The sequence below is a fragment of the Colossoma macropomum genome, unplaced genomic scaffold (genome assembly GCF_904425465.1).
Source record: "Colossoma macropomum unplaced genomic scaffold, Colossoma_macropomum, whole genome shotgun sequence".
Classification (NCBI taxonomy): domain Eukaryota; kingdom Metazoa; phylum Chordata; class Actinopteri; order Characiformes; family Serrasalmidae; genus Colossoma; species Colossoma macropomum.
This window is the reverse complement of record NW_023494793.1, coordinates 4,536,862-4,559,624: the sequence shown is the minus strand read 5'-3', so window position 1 is coordinate 4,559,624 and position 22,763 is coordinate 4,536,862. Positions and strand designations below refer to the sequence as shown.

At 41.4% G+C, this 22,763-nt stretch overlaps 1 protein-coding gene across 1 annotated transcript; it reads left to right on the top strand.

The window, feature by feature from the left end:
- The first annotated feature begins 12,726 nt into the window (after window positions 1–12,726).
- On the top strand, window positions 12,727–22,274 carry arpc5la (actin related protein 2/3 complex, subunit 5-like, a). Its single transcript, XM_036578246.1, has 4 exons — window positions 12,727–13,270; window positions 19,605–19,677; window positions 20,139–20,315; window positions 21,654–22,274. The coding sequence occupies exons 1-4, from the start codon at window positions 13,131–13,133 to the stop codon at window positions 21,714–21,716; spliced, it is 453 nt and encodes a 150-aa protein (XP_036434139.1). The 5' UTR covers window positions 12,727–13,130; the 3' UTR covers window positions 21,717–22,274.
- Window positions 22,275–22,763: the final 489 nt, after the last annotated feature.

Below are 22,763 nucleotides of genomic sequence, written 5' to 3'. Positions count from 1 at the left end.
CAAATAGCAAGCATCTGCTGGCTTGATAAGGTCGGCACCCCACTTACTGTCTGCCACTGCTGGTCCACCCTCGGACCACCCAGATTATTGTCCTACATACAAGCTCTAATAACTCGTTTTAATTTTTAATGTCCTTAAACAGATTTTAAATGCACACAGCCTTTTATTCAAAAAAAAATAATAATAAACTGACAAAAATTACAAACAACTGAAAGAAAAAAATTACAATATAGAAAATGTTGACACTGAGCTAGATTAAAATTATTTACTAAACTAATTTACAAAGTATGACTAAAAAATGGAAAAAAAGGAAAAATAACTAAACAGGACTGTGAGCGGAAAATAAGAGCGATGATAAGTGGAATTTTGTCCATTACTCTGTATAACCACCGGTGGGCTGCCCAGAAAACGCTGAGCAAAAGGCTATTAGTTGGCCAACAGCGGCCCACCATCTCTTTGCTATCAGGGATGTTATGTTGCTTGGCAACCAAAGCTATTAATTGCAATAAGTTAAAATTAATGATGTTGAATTTTGTTATTTTATAAAAGCAATAAACCATGTAACAGTGATTTTACCACAGTTAGGGAAGTTGTTCCATTGTTGTTGCTCCTTGTTCCAGTGTTCCTATTGTACAATCACTGGGCCTTGCTTTAAAAGCGATGCTCTGACCAAAATGAAAAATACAACCAGCACTACATTTGTTGTAAACATGTCTGTTTACCTCCTACAGTGGTGCTGTAGTAGCCTCTTGAGTGCAATTTCATGGTTTAAAGACCAGCTGGACCCCCTTCTGATGATACATCTTGAAGATGGGGATAAATTTTGAAGAACTTCCACAGCGTTGGGTGGGATTTTTGGGGGCGACCTTTTTCCATTTTTTTTCCAGCTGACAATCACAGTAGGAAGCTTTATGGCTAACGTTACTCCTAGGACAGCTATCTTCCTGCAACTATATAATTGTATAACAGTAACTGTCTCAAATCTTCATTACAATGGAGAGACTAGATTTCTCAAATGACCAAAATGACAAGGAAAACAAGCTGAAAGCTAAAGTTAAGGTAGCTACCTGGCGATCTAGATACCTTACTTCAGTTTAGGGTCTTTTCTATGACCCTAAATGGTAAAAAGAGTAAAAGAAATGATTTAACTGTTTATTTTTAATGAATAAAGAAACAACTGAGGTGAGAGTTACACTAAAGCTAACTTTAGTTGCTGGGCCTGCAGCCAGGATTGGATGACACCGCAAGGATTCCCAATGGCTGTAAGATGTATTTGCATAATGCATGTGGTATAAAATCATGTTATTTTTCATTTAACCCCTTCTCAAGCCATGGGACCGCCAGTGGGCCCACACTGCAAAAACATTTATCTTGTTAAGTATAATTATCTTAAATATAGTTGATAAAGCCTATATCTTTCCTGTTGAGATTGTTGTAAGCATAATTTGATATTATTTAACATATTTCTACACAATATTTACTTACATCATCTAAACCGCTTATCCTTCTGGGTCGCTGGAGCCTATCCCAACTGTCATTGCCAGCCCATCACAGGGCAGACGACATACACATTCACACCTAGGGGCAACTTAGCGTGTCCAATTAGCTTAACTGCATGTTTTTGGACTGCGGAGGAAACCCACGCAGACACGGGGAGAGCAGGCAAACCCCACACAGAAAGGACCCTGGTCACCCAGCTGGGAATTGAACCCAGGCCATTCTCGCTGTGAGGCAACAATGCTACCCACTGCGCCACCGTGAAATGTGCTTGAAACCAGCAAAATGATCTGCTAGTGTAGTGAGATAATTTTACTTATGACATAAAACAAGTAAATAATGTCTAGAAATGAGCTAGATAATCTTATAAGTGCACAACCATCTCAAAATGAAAAATATTAGACATATTGACTAGATTTTTGATCATTTCACTTGACAAGATATCATTTTTTGCAGGACAAAGTTTTATTACACACTTCTATAACCTAAAAAAAGCTCCATTAGTTTGTACTGAAGTCCCTGGAGTTACTGAATTATAAGCCTTAGTATGAAATATGCCTGGAATGTAAAGCGGTTAATGTGCACCTTTAAAATATTTAGCATTGGTATTAGGATAGTAGCTTTCGTATCATTCATTATCAGGTTGAAAAGGTAATCAGTGCTATCCTCCCTCCCTAACAGCGCAAGTCACTTATCCTCATGCCTTCTGACACTGCAGTGTCTCAGCAGCAGCTGTGATGTAGTGTTAGGTCATGCAGTAGATATTAGTCCCAGTTGGTATGTGCAGTTTTTTGCTCTGCTTCCAGACGAGCATAACTCGAGGCTCCAGGCCCGGGTCTCTGGGGTGGGGTAGCGGAGGGCGGGGATTTCTCTTCTGCCTCGAGATATTAATGGCCATTTATGAGAGCTTCAGACATCTGAGGCCGCTCACTTCGCTCGTTCTGCTTTTTTGAAAGTGATACATGTTCCGAGTCTTTTGTCTCTCTGGGAAAACTGTGTGTTGAATGCACGAACAAATTAAAGTGCACATTCCCATTAAGTTTTCTGGCAAGGAGTTTATTTTGAACAATCGTTTTAAAAGGGCACGAGTTAAATAGTCCATTAACAGCACTGACCCGAACCATTTTGGCGGTTTATTTGTGAACGTGTTTTTTTTTGTTGTTTTTTTTGCTCAACAGATCAATGTGATTTCACAACAACATGCAACAATTTAGAACGGCACAAGTTGCCATTTTAAAACCTTTAATCCAAACCATTTTTGTGGTTAATTTGTGAACACATTTTCTCTCTCTCTCTCTCAACACCAGACTGGACCCCAAAATGGACAAACAGCAGGACAATGCAAGAGATACGAGCCAACATGACTTCACAGAAGACAAAGTACGGCAGGAAATCATGATTGAAAGATGGAACGAGAATAAAGAGAGAGTTCAACATGAGAACAATGCCAGGAATGAAGAATGCGACAGAAAACGTGAACTCGAGGAAAAAAATGACCAGGGCGACTTCACTATGGACAACGGACGGCCTAATATTACAGAAGACGGCACTCCTCGGGCTGTTACAGAAGGTGAAGGAACACGAAACAAGAAAGATGAACTCGCAGAGGACAAAAGACAGCGTGAGGTCACCCAGGGCGACATAATTGAGGGTGAGGAGAACGAACAACATGACATTAGAGAGGATGTCAGGCATAATGACTATATAGAGGATGTTAAACAGCTTGACATCACTAAGGAACATAGCGCTGCGGAAGAAAATAGACAGCAGGGATGCAGAGAAAGCAGTGGGGCAGATGACACTGTAGATAACATCAAAGGTAGCAGTGAGCTGGAGCCAGATTTGGAGATGACCGTCCTGCAGAGCAGTTCTGACCATAAGGAACCGATAAAGACTCACAAAAACAAACTACCACAAACCTCTATAGAAAATAACCGCCCTTTCACAGCAATGCAACATCATCAGGTACTGGAGAAACGGGAGAAAGCTCCACCTAAGAAGCTGAAATCTGGTGTTAGGACTTCATGTTCGCTGGACCAGCGCTCAGAAACCAACAGCCCGAGGAGGATAACTCACCCCACGCCAGTTATATTGTTCCCTTCCCCATTTACGCACACGCACTCTTCCCCCTTACTCCATATGCTGCCATCGTTTTATGGGACCTCTTTTGGCTATCGCCTCAGAACGCTCCGTACCCCCCAGCCCCACCGCGCCAAGACGTGGACCACCAGAGTCAGCTTGGACAAAAGAGCCATAAAAAGCATGAAGGAACTGCCCGAGAGCATAGAAACGAAAGGAAACGTCTCAAAAATGGAAGCCAGAACAATAACAGGTCCCTGCCCCAAAATAATGAGCTCAGAGTGGGGGGCTCCTGCTTGTAAAATGAAAACCACTAAGACCTTTGTGTGGGGCCCTCGGGGTCCCCAAGAGACCAAGAGTGTGTGTGAGCTGCATGCTAACAGGTGTGATGGAGCGGCGGTTTGAAGGCCGTGGGCTGTGTAGAGGGTCTGTTCCTGCCCACTGCACACAAATGAGGAATATTATGAGGAAACGCACAGAGACAGGTGTGTCTGACTGGAACTAAATGATGCACAAAGAGGCTCAGGCGACTTTGCTCTTAAAACACTTGCGCTCTCCCTCAAGAGCAACTTGGCTGAATTATATGGGAAAGCCAGTGGTTGCAGATGTTCTTACTCCTTCTCTTTAAAGGGCCCATAATCATACATTTTCTCTGTATTTCACTTTTTGTCCACTTATGACGTTTGCACTTGGACCAAAAAACAGCTATTTTAACATGAGTTTATAGTCATTTTAGAATCAACCCTCACAGGTCGATGATGTCACAAAGGACGTTAGACATAAAAGAATAAATCTCAGAAACACTGCATGCTAGAGACTTACTTTCATAGCCTCTGGTTGGCCGACGAGTCAGGAACACAGCCTCTGGTTGGTCAACAAGTCAGGAACATAGCCTCTGGTTGGCTGACGAGTCAGGAACAAAGCCTCTGGTTGGTCAACAAGTCAGGAATATAGCCCCTGGTTGGTCGACAAGTCAAGAACACAGCCTCTGGTTGGTGGACCAGTCAGGAACACAGCCTCTGGTTCATCAACGAGTCAGGAACACAGCCTCTGGTTGGCCGATGAGTAAGGAACACAGCCTCTAGTGGGTCGACCACTCAGGAACACAGCCTCTGGTTGGTCGACAAGTCAGGAACACAGCCTCTGGTTGGTCGACAAGTCAGGAACACAGCCTCTGGTTGGTCAACAAGTCAAGAACACAGCTCACACCCCAAGCTCATATAGGTGTAATGGTCAGGTGTCCACATACTTTTGGCCATATAGTGTATAAGTAAATGTGCTGGTTTGAGTATAGACGTTCATTTACCATGTTTGCCTGCTACATCAAACTATTCCAAAGAAAGTAACTTTTCCTCGATGTGGGTCCTTTAAGAAAAAAGAGATTTGTCTGAGTCTCTTGAAAGTCTTTGGCATGGTCTGGCCTGTTTGCTGTAGGGGGAGTGGGGTTTGTTGGCATGGTTTTCATTAAAATGAATTATATCCAAAGTATACCATATGTTGGGATTACCCAACTATCAGCAATTAAAAGCTTAAGATCTCAGCTACACAATGGATGCAATGAATGTCAGAAAATATTTGAAGTTGGTTAATAATGTGCCAACCTGCCCCAACTCTGAAATCAGAGGGCCAACCAACTCCAACCATATTTTATAGCCATTCCTGCTAGGATTGCTTATCTCAGGCTTTGGAAATATCAAAATGTAGTAGTTTTATACACAGTTCTATAAATTATGCATTCAGGTAGTATTTTTGTTTTGACAGAAAAATAGAAACATTGTCTGACAAGAGAGTTTAGGTCAAGAGGGGAGTCATTCTGTTGTTACATTTCTGGGGCAGAGCCCTCTTTCGCTGTCCCCTACATCTTTCCAACCTCAGTGCCTTTAAAAGCAGCAGTGGGTTGCCTTTCAGTTCTCAGAGATCAACTGACTGCTGCTCCAAGCCTCAGCAGAAATAAACGTGCAGTTTCTCACACAGATTTAGTTTAGTTTTTCCTGACTGGCATCCAAGAACTGGCCAGGTATCACTGATCTCACTTGGAAGTTACATCACTTAAACACGAGGACAGAAGTCGGCTGCTCTGAGTACGGGACATTTGATCTGCTTGACTTGTGAAACCAAAAAGATTCTCTCACATATATATATATATATATATATATATATATATATATATATATAGAGAGAGAGAGAGAGAGAGAGAGAGAGAGAGAGAGAGATTTTAACAAGTGTTAAATTATTATCTATTTAAAGACATCAATTGAGATTAAGTTCAATATATACAAAATTCATTTATTGGGTTCTTTCTACTGGGGGGTGTCTGCCCCAAACACTGACCCCTTTTTTATCTTTTTGATTTCTAATAAAGAAGTGAAGTTGAATGTTTTTGATTTATCATGAGTTAAATTTTTAAATAAAAAGAAACTTTATTCAAAAAAATGCTGTCTTACATTTTCATGTCACCACAGAAACGCAGAGTTTTAGTCCGTGGGTGGAGCTTTATTTTAGCCCCACCCCTGCATTTTAGAGCAGGAAGTGAGGCTGCATCCCTGTCCCTCATGGCCACATGGTGAGCAGTTAGATCCCACTGTTTTAAAGTAAACGTGTCCCAAAGTCTGAAAATCAGTGTGGAACATTAAGAATTGTCACTACCGAAACACAGATTTTCTGCAATTTGGTCAACCTTTTGTGCTTTAATGATAAACATGATGATTTTGTGATGTGTGTGCAGCTGTTCAAAGTTCAAAATTGTCTCTACTGGAACAGTCACTACTGAAACATCTGGTAGTGTTATCACTGTATTGGTAGTGACAAAATGGAAAGTTAAATCATTTGTTTTAACAAAATAAACATAAATAAGTTACTTAAAACAAAAAAGATTTTAGTCCAAAGTCCAAGTCAGATAAAAGTCTGTAATGGATTTTGAACTTTGACTTAGAACCAATTCAGAAGAAAGATCCATATTAGCTCATCATGGCAACCAACAGAAACCTACATGAACATTTACGCTTTTCCACTATTTTACCATCATCATCACTGCATATAAAAACTCTGAAGACTCGTGTAGATTCACTGTTTTTTGTATAGTAAATAAAATGGCTATATTTGTGTTGTAGACATGGTGATGCCTGGTTCCCATCACCACCACTGTAAAGAAGAGTCTGTAAGTTTCTCTACAGTGGACTGCTTCACATCAAACCACTCTGAATGACTCTGTTTACATCTCAGCCACTGAATTATGCAAATTTAGAAAAGTTGGTGGAATTCCCCTTTAATACAAGAAATATGCAAACAGCAAAGTTCATACTTTCATAAAGAGAATGTGGGTTAAGCACTGGCTTCATTCCATCACCCCATATGTAGAGGCATCCAAAGGGATAGCTGTACTCGAGAATAGGATTCATATAAAGCTCATGCAGTCAATGCCAAGACAAAGATGAAAGTAAACAATCTCGAAAAGTGCAGGAGGGTTCAGTGGAATGCCCCCGGGGCTGGACACACAGGGCCCGTCTCCTCCAGCTCATGGTCAGGGTAAATATTTGTGTTGCTCTGGCAAAATGAGAAAGAGGATGTAAGCTGGCCGGCGATAATGCCTGGACACACACATGACCGTTATCAGGCCGGCAGCCGGGGGGGCTACGAGGCAGGAACAAAGGCCTGGGCTCAGATGATGAGCGTAGATGGAGTCCAGCTCTCACACGTATACTTAGTGGAGTGCAGAAATAGTGAGCACTTGTGGTCATGGCAAAAAGGGCGAAGAAGCTTTGGGAATATTCCAGGTCAAATGCTCTCAGTGATCTAAACAAAGGCCCGGAATAGATGCTGTGGAAAAAGGACTTGGCATTCCAGGCAAAACAAAGATAGTGTTTATTAGTTGCTAATGGTGCCGATACTGAAAGGGTACCGATGCACTGAGAGTCGCATTAATGCAGACACTACTCTGCAGTAACACAGCTAACAGGAGTTAAGAGAAACAGGAGAGGAACAGGTCACATTACAATTCACTGACACTTCTACACTACACTGTATGACCGAATGTATACGGACACTTGACCATCACACCTACATAACGTCGCTGCCCAATGTAAAACATGTATCTACATTTTTTGCGATTTTTATTTTTCTGCATTATTTGAGCTCAGCAGCTGACCTTTATATTGTGTGAAAATTTCATGATGATTGGACCGATAGAAATGCTCCAAAATTGCTTAGAATAAAAACTTTTTCCATTAACTTACATTGAAATAAAGAACATTTTTGCCCTCTCCTGTAAAGTTACTATTTTGGAGGTATTTGTTTTTCAGTGGACAGCAACGATAAGCTGGTTGAACATCTCATTCCAAAGCCATGAGCATTAATATAGAGTTGCCCCCCCCTTTGTGGCTGTAACAGCCTCCACTCTTCTGGAAATTTAAGTTATCTTTTATTAAGCCCACAACTGCCACATTTAACCCACTTACACACTAGGGGGCAGTGAGCACACTCACCCAGAGCGGTGGACAGACACAGCACCCAGGGTTAAGTGCCTTAGGTGCCACGTCCTGTCAGCTCAGGGGATCAAACAGGCGACCTCCTGGTCACAAGGCTGGTTCGTTAACCTCTAGCCCACAACTGCCCTGCTTTGTAGCCATTTGTGTCCCTTGATGTTGGACGAGAGGGCCTGGCTCTCGATTGATGTTCCGGTTCATCCCAACGGCGTTCAGTGGGGTTGAGGTCAGGGCTCTGTACAGGCCACTGGAGCTCCTCCACACCAAACTTCTCAAATTATGTCTTTTTAGGAGCTCAGTCATGCTGGAACAGGAAAGGCTCTTCCCCAAACCGCTGCCACAAAGTTGGAAGCATATCGCTGTTGTCGGAATAAAACCTTGTATCTCCATTTTTGTCATGTTCTGTTTTTGACAGAAATTGATAATGCCTGTTGTCCTTTACGTAGTATGTAAATTTCATGATGAATGGACTAAGAGAAATGACCCAGAATGACGTGGAAAAACGTCTGGTTCCATTGACTTACATTAAAAGTAAAGTATGTTTTTTTCCTTCTCCTGTAAAGTTGGCATTTTGGAGATACAAGGTTTTCTTCTGACAACAGCGATACAATTATCTAAAACGTCTTTGTTTGCTGTAGCATTAACATCACCTTTCACTGGAACTCAGGGGCCCCCACCCTGAAAAACAGCCCCAGCCCATTATCCCTCCTCCACCAAACTTTACCACTGACGCTATACTTGACAGTGACAAGTTTACAGTCACTGAGCTCTTCAGTGTGACCTATCCTACTGCCAGTGTTTGTCTATTGAGACTGCAAGGCTATGTGCTTGATTTTATCCACCTGTTAGCAATAGATGTGGCTGAAACATCTAAACTCAATAATAAGGAGGAGAGTCCACATTTGTTTGACCACAGAGCGAATGTCTTATTATCAGCAGTATGTCACTGAACTGAGAAAGTGTCAAGACAACCTTGTGTCAGGAAAATATCGATAACACTTGAGCCCTGTTAAATATGAGAGGTCAGCTTAAGTCGAAATGATATAGTAACTGATTACATGGCCTTTCTTGAGTTGACTCAACTTGAGGACACACAGCTCAAACTTTTTAGTTGTGTCAAATGTTCTCTTAATTTTTTAGTTCTGCATCTCAGTTATGCTAAATAGAGGAAAAACCCTGCTAGACATTTTTCCTCCAACGTACAGATGGCTATGGCATCGTTGGGGCTCAAGCTCACAACCTCCTGTTGGAGTGACGGCTTTGTACACTGCACCACTCAGGAACACATGAAGCAACTCAGATTTTGCGTCCATTAATATTTAATACACTGGAGAAAATATGTGTTGTTTTGACTTTCTAATGATGCATCCTGATATCAGGAGGTTGTGAGTTTCAATCCCAGTAATACCACAGCTGTCATATTCAGAAGCCCAAGAGGAAAATATGCCAGATGGGAGAGTATGATAGAAGGAGCGCTAGCAAGTGGAGAAACACAAAAAAACACAAATTCAGTTTTGTTTGTCTAACTGAGATGAAGACCTAGAAACAGTAGCTGGGATAATTAGACTCAACTAAGAAGTTTGAGTTGTTTGAACTCTGGTGTCCTCAAGTTGAGTCAACTCAAGAAAAGCCACGTGATCAGTTACTATATCATTTGAATTTGAGCTGACCTGTCATTTTTTACAGTATACATAACATTGAAATAACCATGCCATAATGCCATGGCAGCTGTCTTATGATGTCATGAGTTGTCATGACAATTCTGTTCAGTTATATAACAGTGTCATGTAATTATTGTGACAGATGCCATAATATTTGATTACATGACAAAGTAGGAGTAACTACTCAAAAACTGAGTAAAAGAACTGCAAGAGACTTTCTTAGTACATTCAGCATCAATCAGCATCAGCTGATTTTGTTATGCTCTATTCTTCTCTTTATGGATCGTTTTGGTATCAGATAAAGTGCTGAAGCTACAAGAAAAGAGGTGGGAGCAACAGTAAAGTAGCCCTAGAGCCAACCAGCACAACAGAATGAACTTACACAGATCAGGCATAACATTATGACCACCTCCTTGTTTCTACGCTCATTGTCCATTTTATCAGCTCCACTTACTATATAGGTGCACTTTGTAGTTCTACAGTTACAGACTGTAGTCCATCTGTTTCTCTGTGTACTTTGTTAGCCCCCTTTTACCCTGTTCTTCAGTGGTCAGGACCCCCATGGACCCTCACAGAGCAGGTACTATTTGGGTGGTGGATCATTCTCAGCACTGCAGTAACACTGACGTGGTGGTGGTGTGTTAGTGTGTGTTGCGCTGGTCTGAGTGGATCAGACACAGCAGTGCTGCTGGAGTTTTTAAACACCTCAGTGTCACTGCTGGACTGAGAATAGTCCACCAACCAAAAATATCCAGCCAACAGCGTCCTGTGACCACTGATGAAGGACTAGAGGATGACCAACACAAACTGTGCAGCAGCAGATGAGCTATCGTCTCTGACTTTACATCTACAAGGTGGACCGACAAGGTAGGAGTGTCTAATAGAGTGGACAGTGAGTGGACACAGTGTTTAAAAACTCCAGCAGCACTGCTGTGTCTGATCCACTCATACCAGCACAACACACACTAACACACCATCACCACGTCAGTCTCACTGCAGTGCTGAGAATGATCCACCACCCAAAGAGTACCTGCTCTGTGAGGGTCCATGGGGGTCCTGAGCACTGAAGAACAGGGTAAAAGGGGTCTAACAAAGTATGCAGAGAAACAGATGGACTACAGTCTGTAACTGTAGAACTACAAAGTGCACCTATATAGTAAGTGGAGCTGATAAAATGGACAATGAGCGTAGAAACAAGGAGGTGGTCATAATGTTATGCCTGATCTGTGTAAACCTGAAATAAGAGAACTAGCAGCTAAATGTTAAAGACTAAAATGGAACTGTAAAAAGTAAAAAACTAGATTTCTTTTTTTACTAGTAGGCTTGAGTAAAAGAATGAGTATTATGATTTGAAAATACTAAAGTATTACGCCATTACAGTACATAGAAGTGAGTAAATGGAACCACTTGCTGGACTGTGAAGCATATTGTTGATAGATGGGGTATCAGTGCACTGTTTTCGCTTCCATACTCCCAATTGTTATTGTTATTCACTCTTGGCAGAGAATTAAGCTGATTAATCATAAAGATTCAGACCTCAAGTCATGTTGTTTTTATTGCGTTGATTAGGTCTGTAAGCTGCTAAATCATCTCTATGTTTTCACAGAATGTTATGTGTAGTATAATAGATTAATACCAAAAATATATAGATGGACTGAATTTCTGAATTTTAAACAATGCTAGCAAAATTTGTTTGACCCAAGTTTAAAAAATGCGTCCATCGTCTGTGAACTGGCATAAAAATGTTTGACTTGATGTAATACTTCATTACAGTATTCATTACTTCACATACAGTCCCAATTTTAACACCAGTTGTTTATGTAAGTTCACACGAGTTCTGTTTTTTGGCTGTTTTGAACTGAAGACTGAAGAGTTCTGCTGCCCCCTACAGGATAGAGCACGTATTACACCTATTTTCGCACCGCCCCCCCTCTTTTGAAACTATTATTAGTTTTTCCATTCAGAACGGCTTTATTAGCTTTTTTAAAATCTTTTTTTAGCTCTTTTATCTCACTCTCTTTCTATGCAGCTAATACACAATAATTTTAGTAACATATGAATCACATACAGGCTCGGAGGGGCACAATATTTATAATATTTTTGGAGGTAAAATCTAAGATTTTGGGATTATTAACACTTTAGTAAGATTATATTATTATTTGTAATATATTTGTATTTTTCTATTTCAGTTGTAATTTAATATTAGGCGTCTCCGTAGCAACCGTATTACACCTATTTTGCCCCCTCCCCCCCTTTGAAATTATTATTAGTTTTTCAATTCAGAATGGCTTTATAAGCTTTTTAAAAATCTTGTTTAGCTCTTTTATCTCACTTTCTTTACGGAGCCCCGCTGGTGACATCCTGTATAAATAAAAATAATGCGTGGCCACAAGGCGTGGGAATGAGATCACGGCCTACTAAGTTGCATTATTTTTATTTATACAGGACGTCACCAGCGGCGCTCCGTACTTTCTTTCTATGTTGCTAATACAAAATAATTTTAGTAACATACGAATCATACGGAGCCCCGCTGGTGACATCCTGTATAAATAAAAATGATGCGTGGCCACGCCTTCTTAACGCGTGGGAATGAGATGATTAAGTCGTGGCCATGACTTGTACGGTGTGGGAATGAGATCATGGCTTATCAAGTCATGGCCACGCATTAGGATCTTGTTCCCATGCTTTACTAAGTCGTGGCCACGACTTAATCATCTCATTCCCACGCCTTACTAAGTCATGGCCACGCATTATTTTTTATTTATACAGGACGTCACCAGCGGGGCTGCGTACATACAGGCTCGGAGGGGCACAATATTTATAATGTTTTTGGACGTAAAATCTACTATTTTGGGATTTTTAACACTTTAGTAAGATTATATTATTATTGTGCTGTATTTGTTTTTTATTTCGGTTTTAATTTAATGTTAGGCGTCTCCGCAGCAACCAGCGTTGCGTCACAGGGAAACCGGAAACGCCGTGTCGTCATTCCGCTTCCACTCCAGTCAGATTTGTATGCGAGTGTTTTCCTCCGGTCCGCTCTGCGGCGGCGGCGGCGGCGGCGCGTGGACATGCTCGCGCTCACGGACAGGTGACGGGTAACTGGGCGCGCGCTCTCGCTGGTTAGCTGAGTTTGTTTTGGGCGATCTGGCGGGAAAAAAACTGGTCATTTTGAATCCACTATATAGAACATTAGAACATCGGAACGTTCCAGTGTCCGAATATTAGAACGCAAGGACCGTTGGGACGTCAGCGCGCTGGAACGTTCGGGCGTTTTGAATATCAGAACGTTCGACGTTCCACCCCACTCAGTCACAGCATCGCGGGAATTCCACGCACGCCGTAGCTAACTGTCACCGCGCGCGCGTGCCTTGCGCGCCTGTGTGAGTTCGTGCGCGCGCCCCTGGTTCCGATGGCGAGGAACACACTGCCGTCGCGGTTCCGCGGGCTCGACATCGACGAGTATGACGAGAACCGGTTCGTGGACGAGCAGGACGAAGCGGCGGAGCAGCAGGGCCCGGACGGAGCCGAGGTGGACGCGCTGCTCCGGAGATATCCTGCCTCCCCTCCCCGCACCGCACTGCCCTCCTCACCGCGAGGAGACTCGCAGCTCAGCTCCGCTTCTCATTCGGAGTGACTGAACCATTTAAGGTGGAACGGCGAAGTTAGAACAAGAAGCGCCTGAATGTAACCGCTGCACCATTTAAGGTGGAACGGGGAGATTCGAACGAGGAGCTGAGTTCACTACTTACACTACTTACACTCCTAAAAAGATGGTTCTGTTTAGAATCAGGAGTTCTATGCAGAACCATTTCATGCTTAAAAGGTTCTTCAGATCGATGGAGAACGTTTTGTATACATTTTTTAAAAATGGTTGTTTTGCAGCAAAAAGGGTTCTGCTGTTACGATGTCAAGCTTGTAACACCATAAGAAGAACCCTATTGGTGCTATTTAGAACCTTTAAAAAATAATTTATATAGTAGAACCGTTCCTTTTAGTAAAGAACCCATGAAGAACCATGTGTTTGTACTACTAATAGTTAAATGGTGTAGCAGCTCAAAAAAGATGGTTCTGTTTAAAATAATGCGTTCTATATAGAACCATTTTCTGCTTAAATGGTTCTTCAGATTCGTAATGTTTTGTATATTTGTAAAAATGGTTCTATACAGCAGCAAAAACAATACAAGAATCTTATATTGTAACAATATAAGAAGAACCTGTATTGGTGCTGTTTAGAACCATTTAAAAATGTTTTATACAGTAGAACCGTTCCTTGTAGTAAAGAGCCTGTGAAGAACCATCTGTTTGTACTACTAACTAATAGTTAAAAGGTGTAGCAGCTTAAAGATGGTTCTTCAAGGGTTTTTAGTAAAGGGAGTGGTTCTGTTTAGCATTATGAGTTCTATATAGAACCATTTCATGTTTATATGGTTCTTCAGATTGGCTGAGAATGTTTTGTATATTTAAAAAATGGTTCTATACAGCAGCAAAAACAATACAAGAATCTTATATTGGAACAATATAAGAAGAACCCTTTTGGTGCTGTTTAGAAAAAATGTAAAAAATTTAATAAAGTAGAACCGTTCCTTTTAGTAAAGAGGTAAAGAGCCCATGAAGAACCTTGTGTTTGTACTACTAACTAATAATTAAATGGTGTAGCAGCTTAAAAAAGATGGTTCTGTTTAAAATAATGAGTTCTATATAGAACCATTTTCTGCTTAAACGGTTCTTCAGATTGATGGCTTTTGAGGATCTTTCTGTATTGCGGCAAAAAGGCTTGTACTATTGTTACGATGTCAAGCTAGTAACAATATAAGAAGAACCATTTTGGTGCTATGAAGAAGCTTTTTAAAAAGGTTCTGTACAGTAGAACCATTCCTTTTAGTAAAGAACACATGAGGAACCATGTTTTTGTATGTAGCAGTTACATGTAGTGTTATTATTATTATTAATATTATTATTATTATTATTATTATTATTATTATTGTTGTTGTTGTTAGTAGTAAGACATTCTTAAAGTTCTTTGAGTTCTTTAGTAAATAGAGCAGTTCTAGAACCTTTTTGAAAATGGTTCTATATAGGACCATATACAGCACATTCTCCATCAATCTGAGGAACCATTTCACCACACAGAGAACCATTTAAGCGGGAAACGTCCCCTTTTACTCCCTTCGCTAAAGAACCCTTGAAGAACCATCTGTTTTTAAGAGTGTAGTATTGTGAGTGGTCTTATACATGCACCTTGCATACTATGGTCATGTGCAAAAGTTTTGGCGCCACTGGTCATGTGACGCATTGATTTTGTAAGTGAAAATATGTTTTCTACAGAGAAAAAAGGGGGTAATCACACTTTTGTGAATGTTATACATACTAGTTGAACATTAGTGCAGTTTGTAGTGGAAGCGGAAAATCATGCTTGGTTTTACTTCTTTCTTCAGCCCTAAAGGGGGACTTCATCGCTAATATGTAGACAGATTGTTCAGAGTGGTTTGGTGTGGAATTCTCTGTTCTAGACAAACTTACAGAGTCAGAACTGTTTATAGTGGTGGTGATAGGAACCACACATCCACCTCTAAAAGCTCCTTCACAAAGTTATTACATGAAATGGTTTTGAATTCACTGCTGGACGTCTGAGACGTTATTTTACGATAGTTTTGCAGAAAATATTTGAAAGTAAAAATGTCTTCGATGTATTTTTATGGTGAAGAGGTGCATGCAGCGTGTTGTGAGGCAAAATAGTGCTTAAAGAAAACTTATTTTTTCAGATTTATCACTGTTTTACTATCAACTTCATTACATATAAATACTCAAAAGACGTGTAGGCTCACTGGTGGTTTTGGATAGTAAATAAAATGGCTATATTTGTGTTGTAGTCATGGTGACCCCTGGTTCCCATCAGCACCGCTGTAAAGAGATCCGTCAGCAAGTTTCTCTCAACCACTGAATTGTACAGAAATTTAGAAAAGCTGGTGGAATTCCCCTTTAATGCAGTTCGTATTTGACACAGTGGTGGCGAGTCATTGTGCACGTCTTGGTTGAACTTGTTTTTTTTGTAATCATGCCTTAAACTGTGACTTTGGTATGCTTTGACTCTGTTTCCTGCAGCACGACCTGCATAGTTTCATGTTTTCTTACCTGCATAGTTTCATGTTCTCTTCCTTTTTGGCACAGAATTTCTAAGAAAAAACATGAAACTGAAGTGCAGGCGGCTGCAGGAGCAGGGCTGGGTAGCACAGGTCCGACCAGTGAGTGTTTCGACAGGTCAGGAGGTTGTAATGTTGACAGGTGACACAGGAGGATAAAGGACATCTTGCTTTCTTGCCTCGACAGCATAGTCCAGTTCCTGTTCAGCTACTCTATTCGTCAGAGGTGGATAGAGTGTCCTAAACCCACACGCCAATGAAAGCATTGTTACTTCAGTGTAATAATGACTCAGGTAGACATAAATGTAAGTTTCCAAAAAACATCTTGAGTAGATGCAAAAATGTAGCAGCTCAAACAACAACTTGAAGGGGAATTCCACCAATTTTTCTGTATAAATAGCCAGTTATTCTCCAGGGTATATTTCGGTTTTTCCATCTGAATTTACATGCTCAAATCCTAAGGCAAATTATTCAGTAACCGCATGAAATAAATGTAAAGTGTTGGTGTTTTTTTTTGGTAAAAGCCAATGATTTATGATAATAAACCTAATGCCATATGCTTACAATTTACTGCTGAAAGCCAAAAATCTTAGAGCACTAGTTGTTCCACAGAGTTACAGAGGTTAAACGATGTAAACAAAGTCATAGAGAACCTTACAGAGGTAGAATTGTTTACAGTGGTGGTGATAGGAACCAGGCGTCCACCTCTAAAAGCTCCCTCACAGAAAGTTACTACATGAAGTGGGTATGAATTCACGGCCTGATGCCTGAGACACTGTTTTATGATAGTTTTGATTTCACCATCAATATTCCATATAAAGTTCAGAAGACTCGTGAAGGTTCACTGGTGGTTTTGATAGTAAATAAAATGGCTATATTCGTGTTGTAGACGTGACGACGCCTGGTTCCCATCACCACCACTGTAAAGACATTGAGTCTCTACAATCAATCATTTCACACCAAACCACTCTGAATGACTATTTACATCTCGACCACTGAATTATGTTGAAACTTTGAAAAATTGGTGGAATTCCCCTTTAAGTATCAAGCCACTTAGAGAATGGCAGAGGAATTGAAACTAAATGTTAATTCCCAATATGTAAGTAGATTCATTTCCTCAGTATGAAAGTATACACCAATCAGGCATAACGTTCTGACCACCTCCTTGTTTCGACGCTCATTGTCCATTTTATCAGCTCCACTTACTACATAGGTGCACTTTGTAGTTCTACAGTTACAGACTGTAGTCCATCTGTTTCTCTGATACTTTGTTAGCCCCCTTTTACCCTGTTCTTCAGTGGTCAGGACCCCCATGGACCCTCACAGAGCAGGTACTATTTGGGTGGTGGATCATTCTCAGCACTGCAGTAACACTGACGTGGTGGTGGTGTGTTAGTGCGTGTTGTGCTGGTGCGAGTGGATCAGACACAGCAGTGCTGCTGGAGTTTTTTAACACTGTGTCCACTCACTGTCCACTCTATTAGACACTCCTACCTTGTCAGTCCACCTTGTAGATGTAAAGTCAGAGACGATAGCTCATCTGCTGCTGCACAGTTTTTGTTGGTCATCCTCTAGTCCTTCATCAGTGGTCACAGGACGCTGCCCACAGGACACTGTTGGCTGGATATTTTTGGTTGGTGGACTATTCTCAGTCCAGCAGCGACACTGAGGTGTTTAAAAACTCCAGCAGCACTGCTGTGTCTGATCCACTCAGACCAGCACAACACACACTAACACACCACCACCACGTCAGTCTCACTGCAGTGCTGAGAATGATCCACCATCCAAATAGGACCTGCTCTGTGAGGGTCCATGGGGGTCCTGAGCACTGAAGAACAGGGTAAAAGGGGGCTAACAAAGTATCAGAGAAACAGATGGACTACAGTCTGTAACTGTAGAACTACAAAGTGCACCTATATAGTAAGTGGAGCTGATAAAATGGACAGTGAGCATAGAAACAAGGAGGTGGTCATAATGTTATGCCTGATTGGTATAATAATTTGAAAATACTCAAAGCATAACTGCATTTTTCTTGACTTGAAGTTTTGAGTAAATGGAGCTGCTTGTGAAGCTGAACTAGAGAAGGAGCCCTGCTGTTTTACTTTGTGCTCGTCTTTGTCGAATCAGGTCAGTGTCGATGGTGACTGGTGTGTGGCGTTTCTGGGACATGAGCAGGGCTGCAGAAAGAGAGAGAGAGAGTGAGAGAGAAAGATGTGAAGGAGTTTAGAGTGCTGACATCTGGCTCTCTCACTGTATCACTGTTGCACTAACTGTTCGTGATCCGTCTGTGGCTCTTTTGCTGCCACCAGGAGCGACACCTGCACACATAGTCCGAGTTTTGAATGTATGTTTAGTGGTCAACCTTTGTTCCTTTAGTCTTTGAGCCACTGTTTCAAAACACTGTTTTATTGCCCTTCAGGAAAGGTTTATGTGGTTTAGGGCTGCACGTATAGACGGAATTCCTTATAGTGAATACATGGATACATATTGGGAGCATACAGTACATTAGCTCTTATTTACAAATAGATGTACCTACTGATGCTCCTGGGCAACAGGCCTTGCTGAGGGTTACGGTTTCTTTATAAAAGAGCAATCAGACCCACAAGGACAGATCCGAAAGTGCTTCGTCGTGTCTTTTCAAAGCTGAGGAGCTTCTGTGTGAATGTTACAAGCACTATAGGAGGACAGTGGTTCTTAATGTCTCCTGGTCCGTGTATTTAGTGGTCTAATTTGCAAATGGGCAGCTAAATCAAAAGGATTGTGCAACTTATACCAGTTTTAGGTTGGTACGGGTTTTGGTGAGCAATGATTTTGGCTGCTGTTTAAAGGGTAATTCCACCGATTTCCCCAAACTCCTGCATAATTCAGAACCAGTCATAGGAACCAGGGGTCCTGATTTCTACAACACAAATATTACATATATAAATGTTTTATTCAATATCCAAAACCTCCAGTGAAGCTATACACGTCTTCTGAGTTTTTATGTGTAAGATTGATGATGGTAAAAAATATGTTTTCTTTGGGGACTATTTTACCTGCATGTACCTCTCCGCCTTTAATATATTTAAAAAAAAAAATGTATTTTAGGCCAGAATCTTCTCAAAACTGTCATAAAACAGTGTCTCATACATCAGACAGTGTATTATAACAGTTATGTGTAAGAATTTTATGTGAGGGAGCTTTCAGAGGCACTAAACTCTTCAGACGTCTGGTTCCTATCACCACCACTGTGAACAATTAAGTTTCACACCAGACTGCTTGGAATACCTTTGTTTATATCTTAACCGTTTAATTAGGCAGAATTCTCCTTAAACAGACTCATTTCAGCAGTGCTTTACTGATTGATACGGTTACTCGTTCTCAAAAGTCACATTTTTAAAAAAAAATTAAACTGTAGAAACGTACAGTATAATAATATGCATGTAAAATAAGCCACTGCATTCATATCCATATGAAACATGCCACTTTTAAATAACCCTAAAACTTAAATTGGGTGACCAGTAACAGTTCTGAACTCAATCAAGACTTTGCTTAGTGGTGGGTAGTATGTGTGGTTGTTTTTGAAATAGTGTCACATTCCTGAATGAATTATTATATGGATATGCAACATAGGTGCAACTTCCTTCTGTAGAGCTTTTGTATGAGTGTGTTTATTGGCCAGACGATATATCAGTCAGACCTGTCCCAATAGTCTCAGTGATGTCTGCTGGTAGACCTGTTTTCCTTAACTAGCCCTAATGCACAGGAGAGATGATGACCGCGTTCCACATCGCTCTGAGGAACCCGCCAATCAACTCCAAAAACCCAGCAGTGAAGGTAAGAGGTTTGGACTTTACTCACCAGAATAATTACTAGGGGTTAAAAACTCTGATCTCATCATGTCCAAATTCAGTTATGGTTCTTTAGACAGCGATTCAGTGCATCAAAAAAATCTCATTTTATCTTTGATTTGCTAAGTGACTTTAGGAACTATTTATACAGTAATGCAATACAGAAAAACACATTGTAAATGTTATTATAAATAATTAGAATTGGTAAAACTGATGCGGTTGAACTGCCATTTTCAGACCGATTCCTCTCGATGCACTGAAGCATTTTTACAGCCCTAATAAACCTGCACGTTTTCTTTAAAGGTGGACCGGAATGTCCTACGGTGATCACTAGTGCTTGTGAGAATTTATGGCATTTTGACTTGATCTCATAAATGTTAACAGTGAGAATATAATGTGTTGCCTCTCTCTCTCTTTCCCCTATTTCTTTGTTTCTCTCTGTCTCAGGAGCGGGCGCAGGCTGTGGTGTTGCGGGTGTTGACCTCCTTTAAGAGCAGTGACATCGAGCCAGCTGTGAAGTCACTGGACAGGAACGGGGTGGACCTGCTGATGAAGTACATCTACAGAGGCTTCGAGAAGCCCTCAGACAACAGCAGCGCCATTCTGCTGCAGTGGCACGAAAAGGTGAGGCCCTACTCGTCCAGACCTCTTATTTATTCAGTTTAGGGCTGAACAGTATGGCCAAAGCGCTTTTCACAGTATACAATATGTGTCCAGTTTATTAAGCACACCTACCTTGTACCTACACTCACTGGCCAGTTTATCAGGAACACTTAACATATACTTCGCAGGTTTATAGTTAGAGACTGTAGCCCATCTGTTGCAGTATAATTTATCAGCCCACCTCTAAGTTCATTCATCTCCAAATTATTGATTTTCGTCTTAAATCTTTCTCTTTGCCTTTTCATTAGCTACTAGCTAGGCGAGTTGTCTGTGTTGCTATGATGACCAGTAGTCTGCGCACCAACCTTCAGGGTTAAAGTGTGAATTAGCAGTTCTTCATTAACTCCAGCGTTTAAGACCATTTATTGTTAAACTGTGTTGAACGATCAGCAGAGCTTTATTTTACTGTAAAGGATTATTTTATTCTTGCCTACAAATCTGATTCTGTTGTGGAGCCACAACAGGGCAGGAAAAGGGCCGCATGCAGCTCTGGAGCCGCAACAGGGCAGGAAAAGGACCGCATGCAGCTCCGGAGCCGCAACAGGGCAGGAAAAGGGCCGCATGCAGCTCCGGAGCCGCAACAGGGCAGTAAAAGGGCCACATGCAGCTCCGGGGCCGCAACAGGGCAGTAAAAGGGCCGCATGCAGCTCCGGAGCCGCAACAGGGCAGGAAAAGGGCCGCATGCAGCTCCGGAGCCGCAACAGGGCAGTAAAAGGGCCACATGCAGCTCCGGGGCCGCAACAGGGCAGTAAAAGGGCCGCATGCAGCTCCGGAGCCGCAACAGGGCAGGAAAAGGGCTGCATGCAGCTCCGGAGCCACAACAGGGCAGTAAAAGGACCACATGCAGCTCCGGAGCCGCAACAGGGCAGTAAAAGGGCCACATGCAGCTCCGGGGCCGCAACAGGGCAGTAAAAGGGCCGCATGCCGCTCCGGAGCCGCAACAGGGCAGTAAAAGGGCCGCATGCAGCTCCGGAGCTGCAACAGGGCAGTAAAAGGGCTGCATGCTGACAAACCCTGGTATAGATGATATATTGCACAGCACCACATCATATTAATATTGAAAATGCTGGATTTAATAATTACTGTTAGTTTTATTGCCCAATAATCGTCTAATTTGGTTCATTTTTGTGTACAGTTGGAAACGAACAACTGTATCTAGACTCGTTCAGTCAGCGGTTCCACTCTGTATAATAATTCCTGATATTATTCCGTCTATTATGCCTCTGTGCCAACTGCACTTCTCTGCTATTCCCAGACACGTCATGAGTTTATAAATAATTCTCTCTCGTTCTGTTTCAGGCTTTTGCTGTCGGGGGTTTGGGCTCCATAGTGCGAGTGCTGACAGCAAGGAAGTCGGTTTAAAAAGCGCAGCTAAAGCAAAGAGAAAAAAAAACACGAGAGCCACGGGGTCATCGTTTTCCTCCTAAATGTGGACAGCTTCCTTTGTCGCAGCTCTCATCAACCAAATCTCTACGAATAAGAGAGGAGAGAACCATGGTGGACGGTTTATTTTATCCCAAAACAACTGCTTTCCTATGGGGAAATGTGTTTGTATGTAATATAAATTATTGCTTCATTAATTTACCTCCTGGAGTTCTAAGAAAGATCTGATGCGTCTCCTTATTGATTGCTAAGTGAAGGTTTTAGGTGTTTTGGTTTATCTGTGAACAGAAGAGGAGCATCACCGTTAGCTTTGAACAGCCGTTTCTCGGCGTCCAGACTGTGAAAGTGACCGGCCGGCGCTGCCAGATGAATATTTCTCATTTCTTTAATTCTTTAATTCCGAATCAGTTTTTCTTTTGTACAAAAAAAGGATGATGTTTAATATATAGCATTGCAGTGGAGTTGCGGTTTCTCAGTGTGGGTGGGTTGAAGGGGTTATTGTGAAGTGCCTGGTGCAATAAAGATCATAAATCTGTTTTTCGTGCCTCTGTTAATGTTTTGCAGGAATTCAGGCTTTTCATGGCTTATTAAACTCACCCACCCCCAGTCATTGTTTGCTAAGCAGATGTTTCCTATTAACCGTCTCTTCAGACAAGTACATACGAAAGGTGTAAATTAAAAACTCGCCTCCTTTTGTACCGCAAACGGCTAAAAATAGTGAAGTGGAACCAGAAGAATATTACAGTACATCAAAATGATGAAATAATACATATGGAATTATGCATTGACCAAATGTTTCAGTAAAATGTTTCATTTAAGTGATTCTTTTGGGAATAAATTTAAACATACATGGAAGGCGATTCCTCCCAGGCCTTTGGTCTTCTTGGGTTCTGACAGCAGTATGCTGAAAATTTGATTCATCATAAAAACGACTTTTTAAAATACTATCACAAAATAAAATATTGAGAAAACAAGCCATTGATTGTGTTAAGATAATGACTTTCCTTAAATTTTGTTGGACTTTGC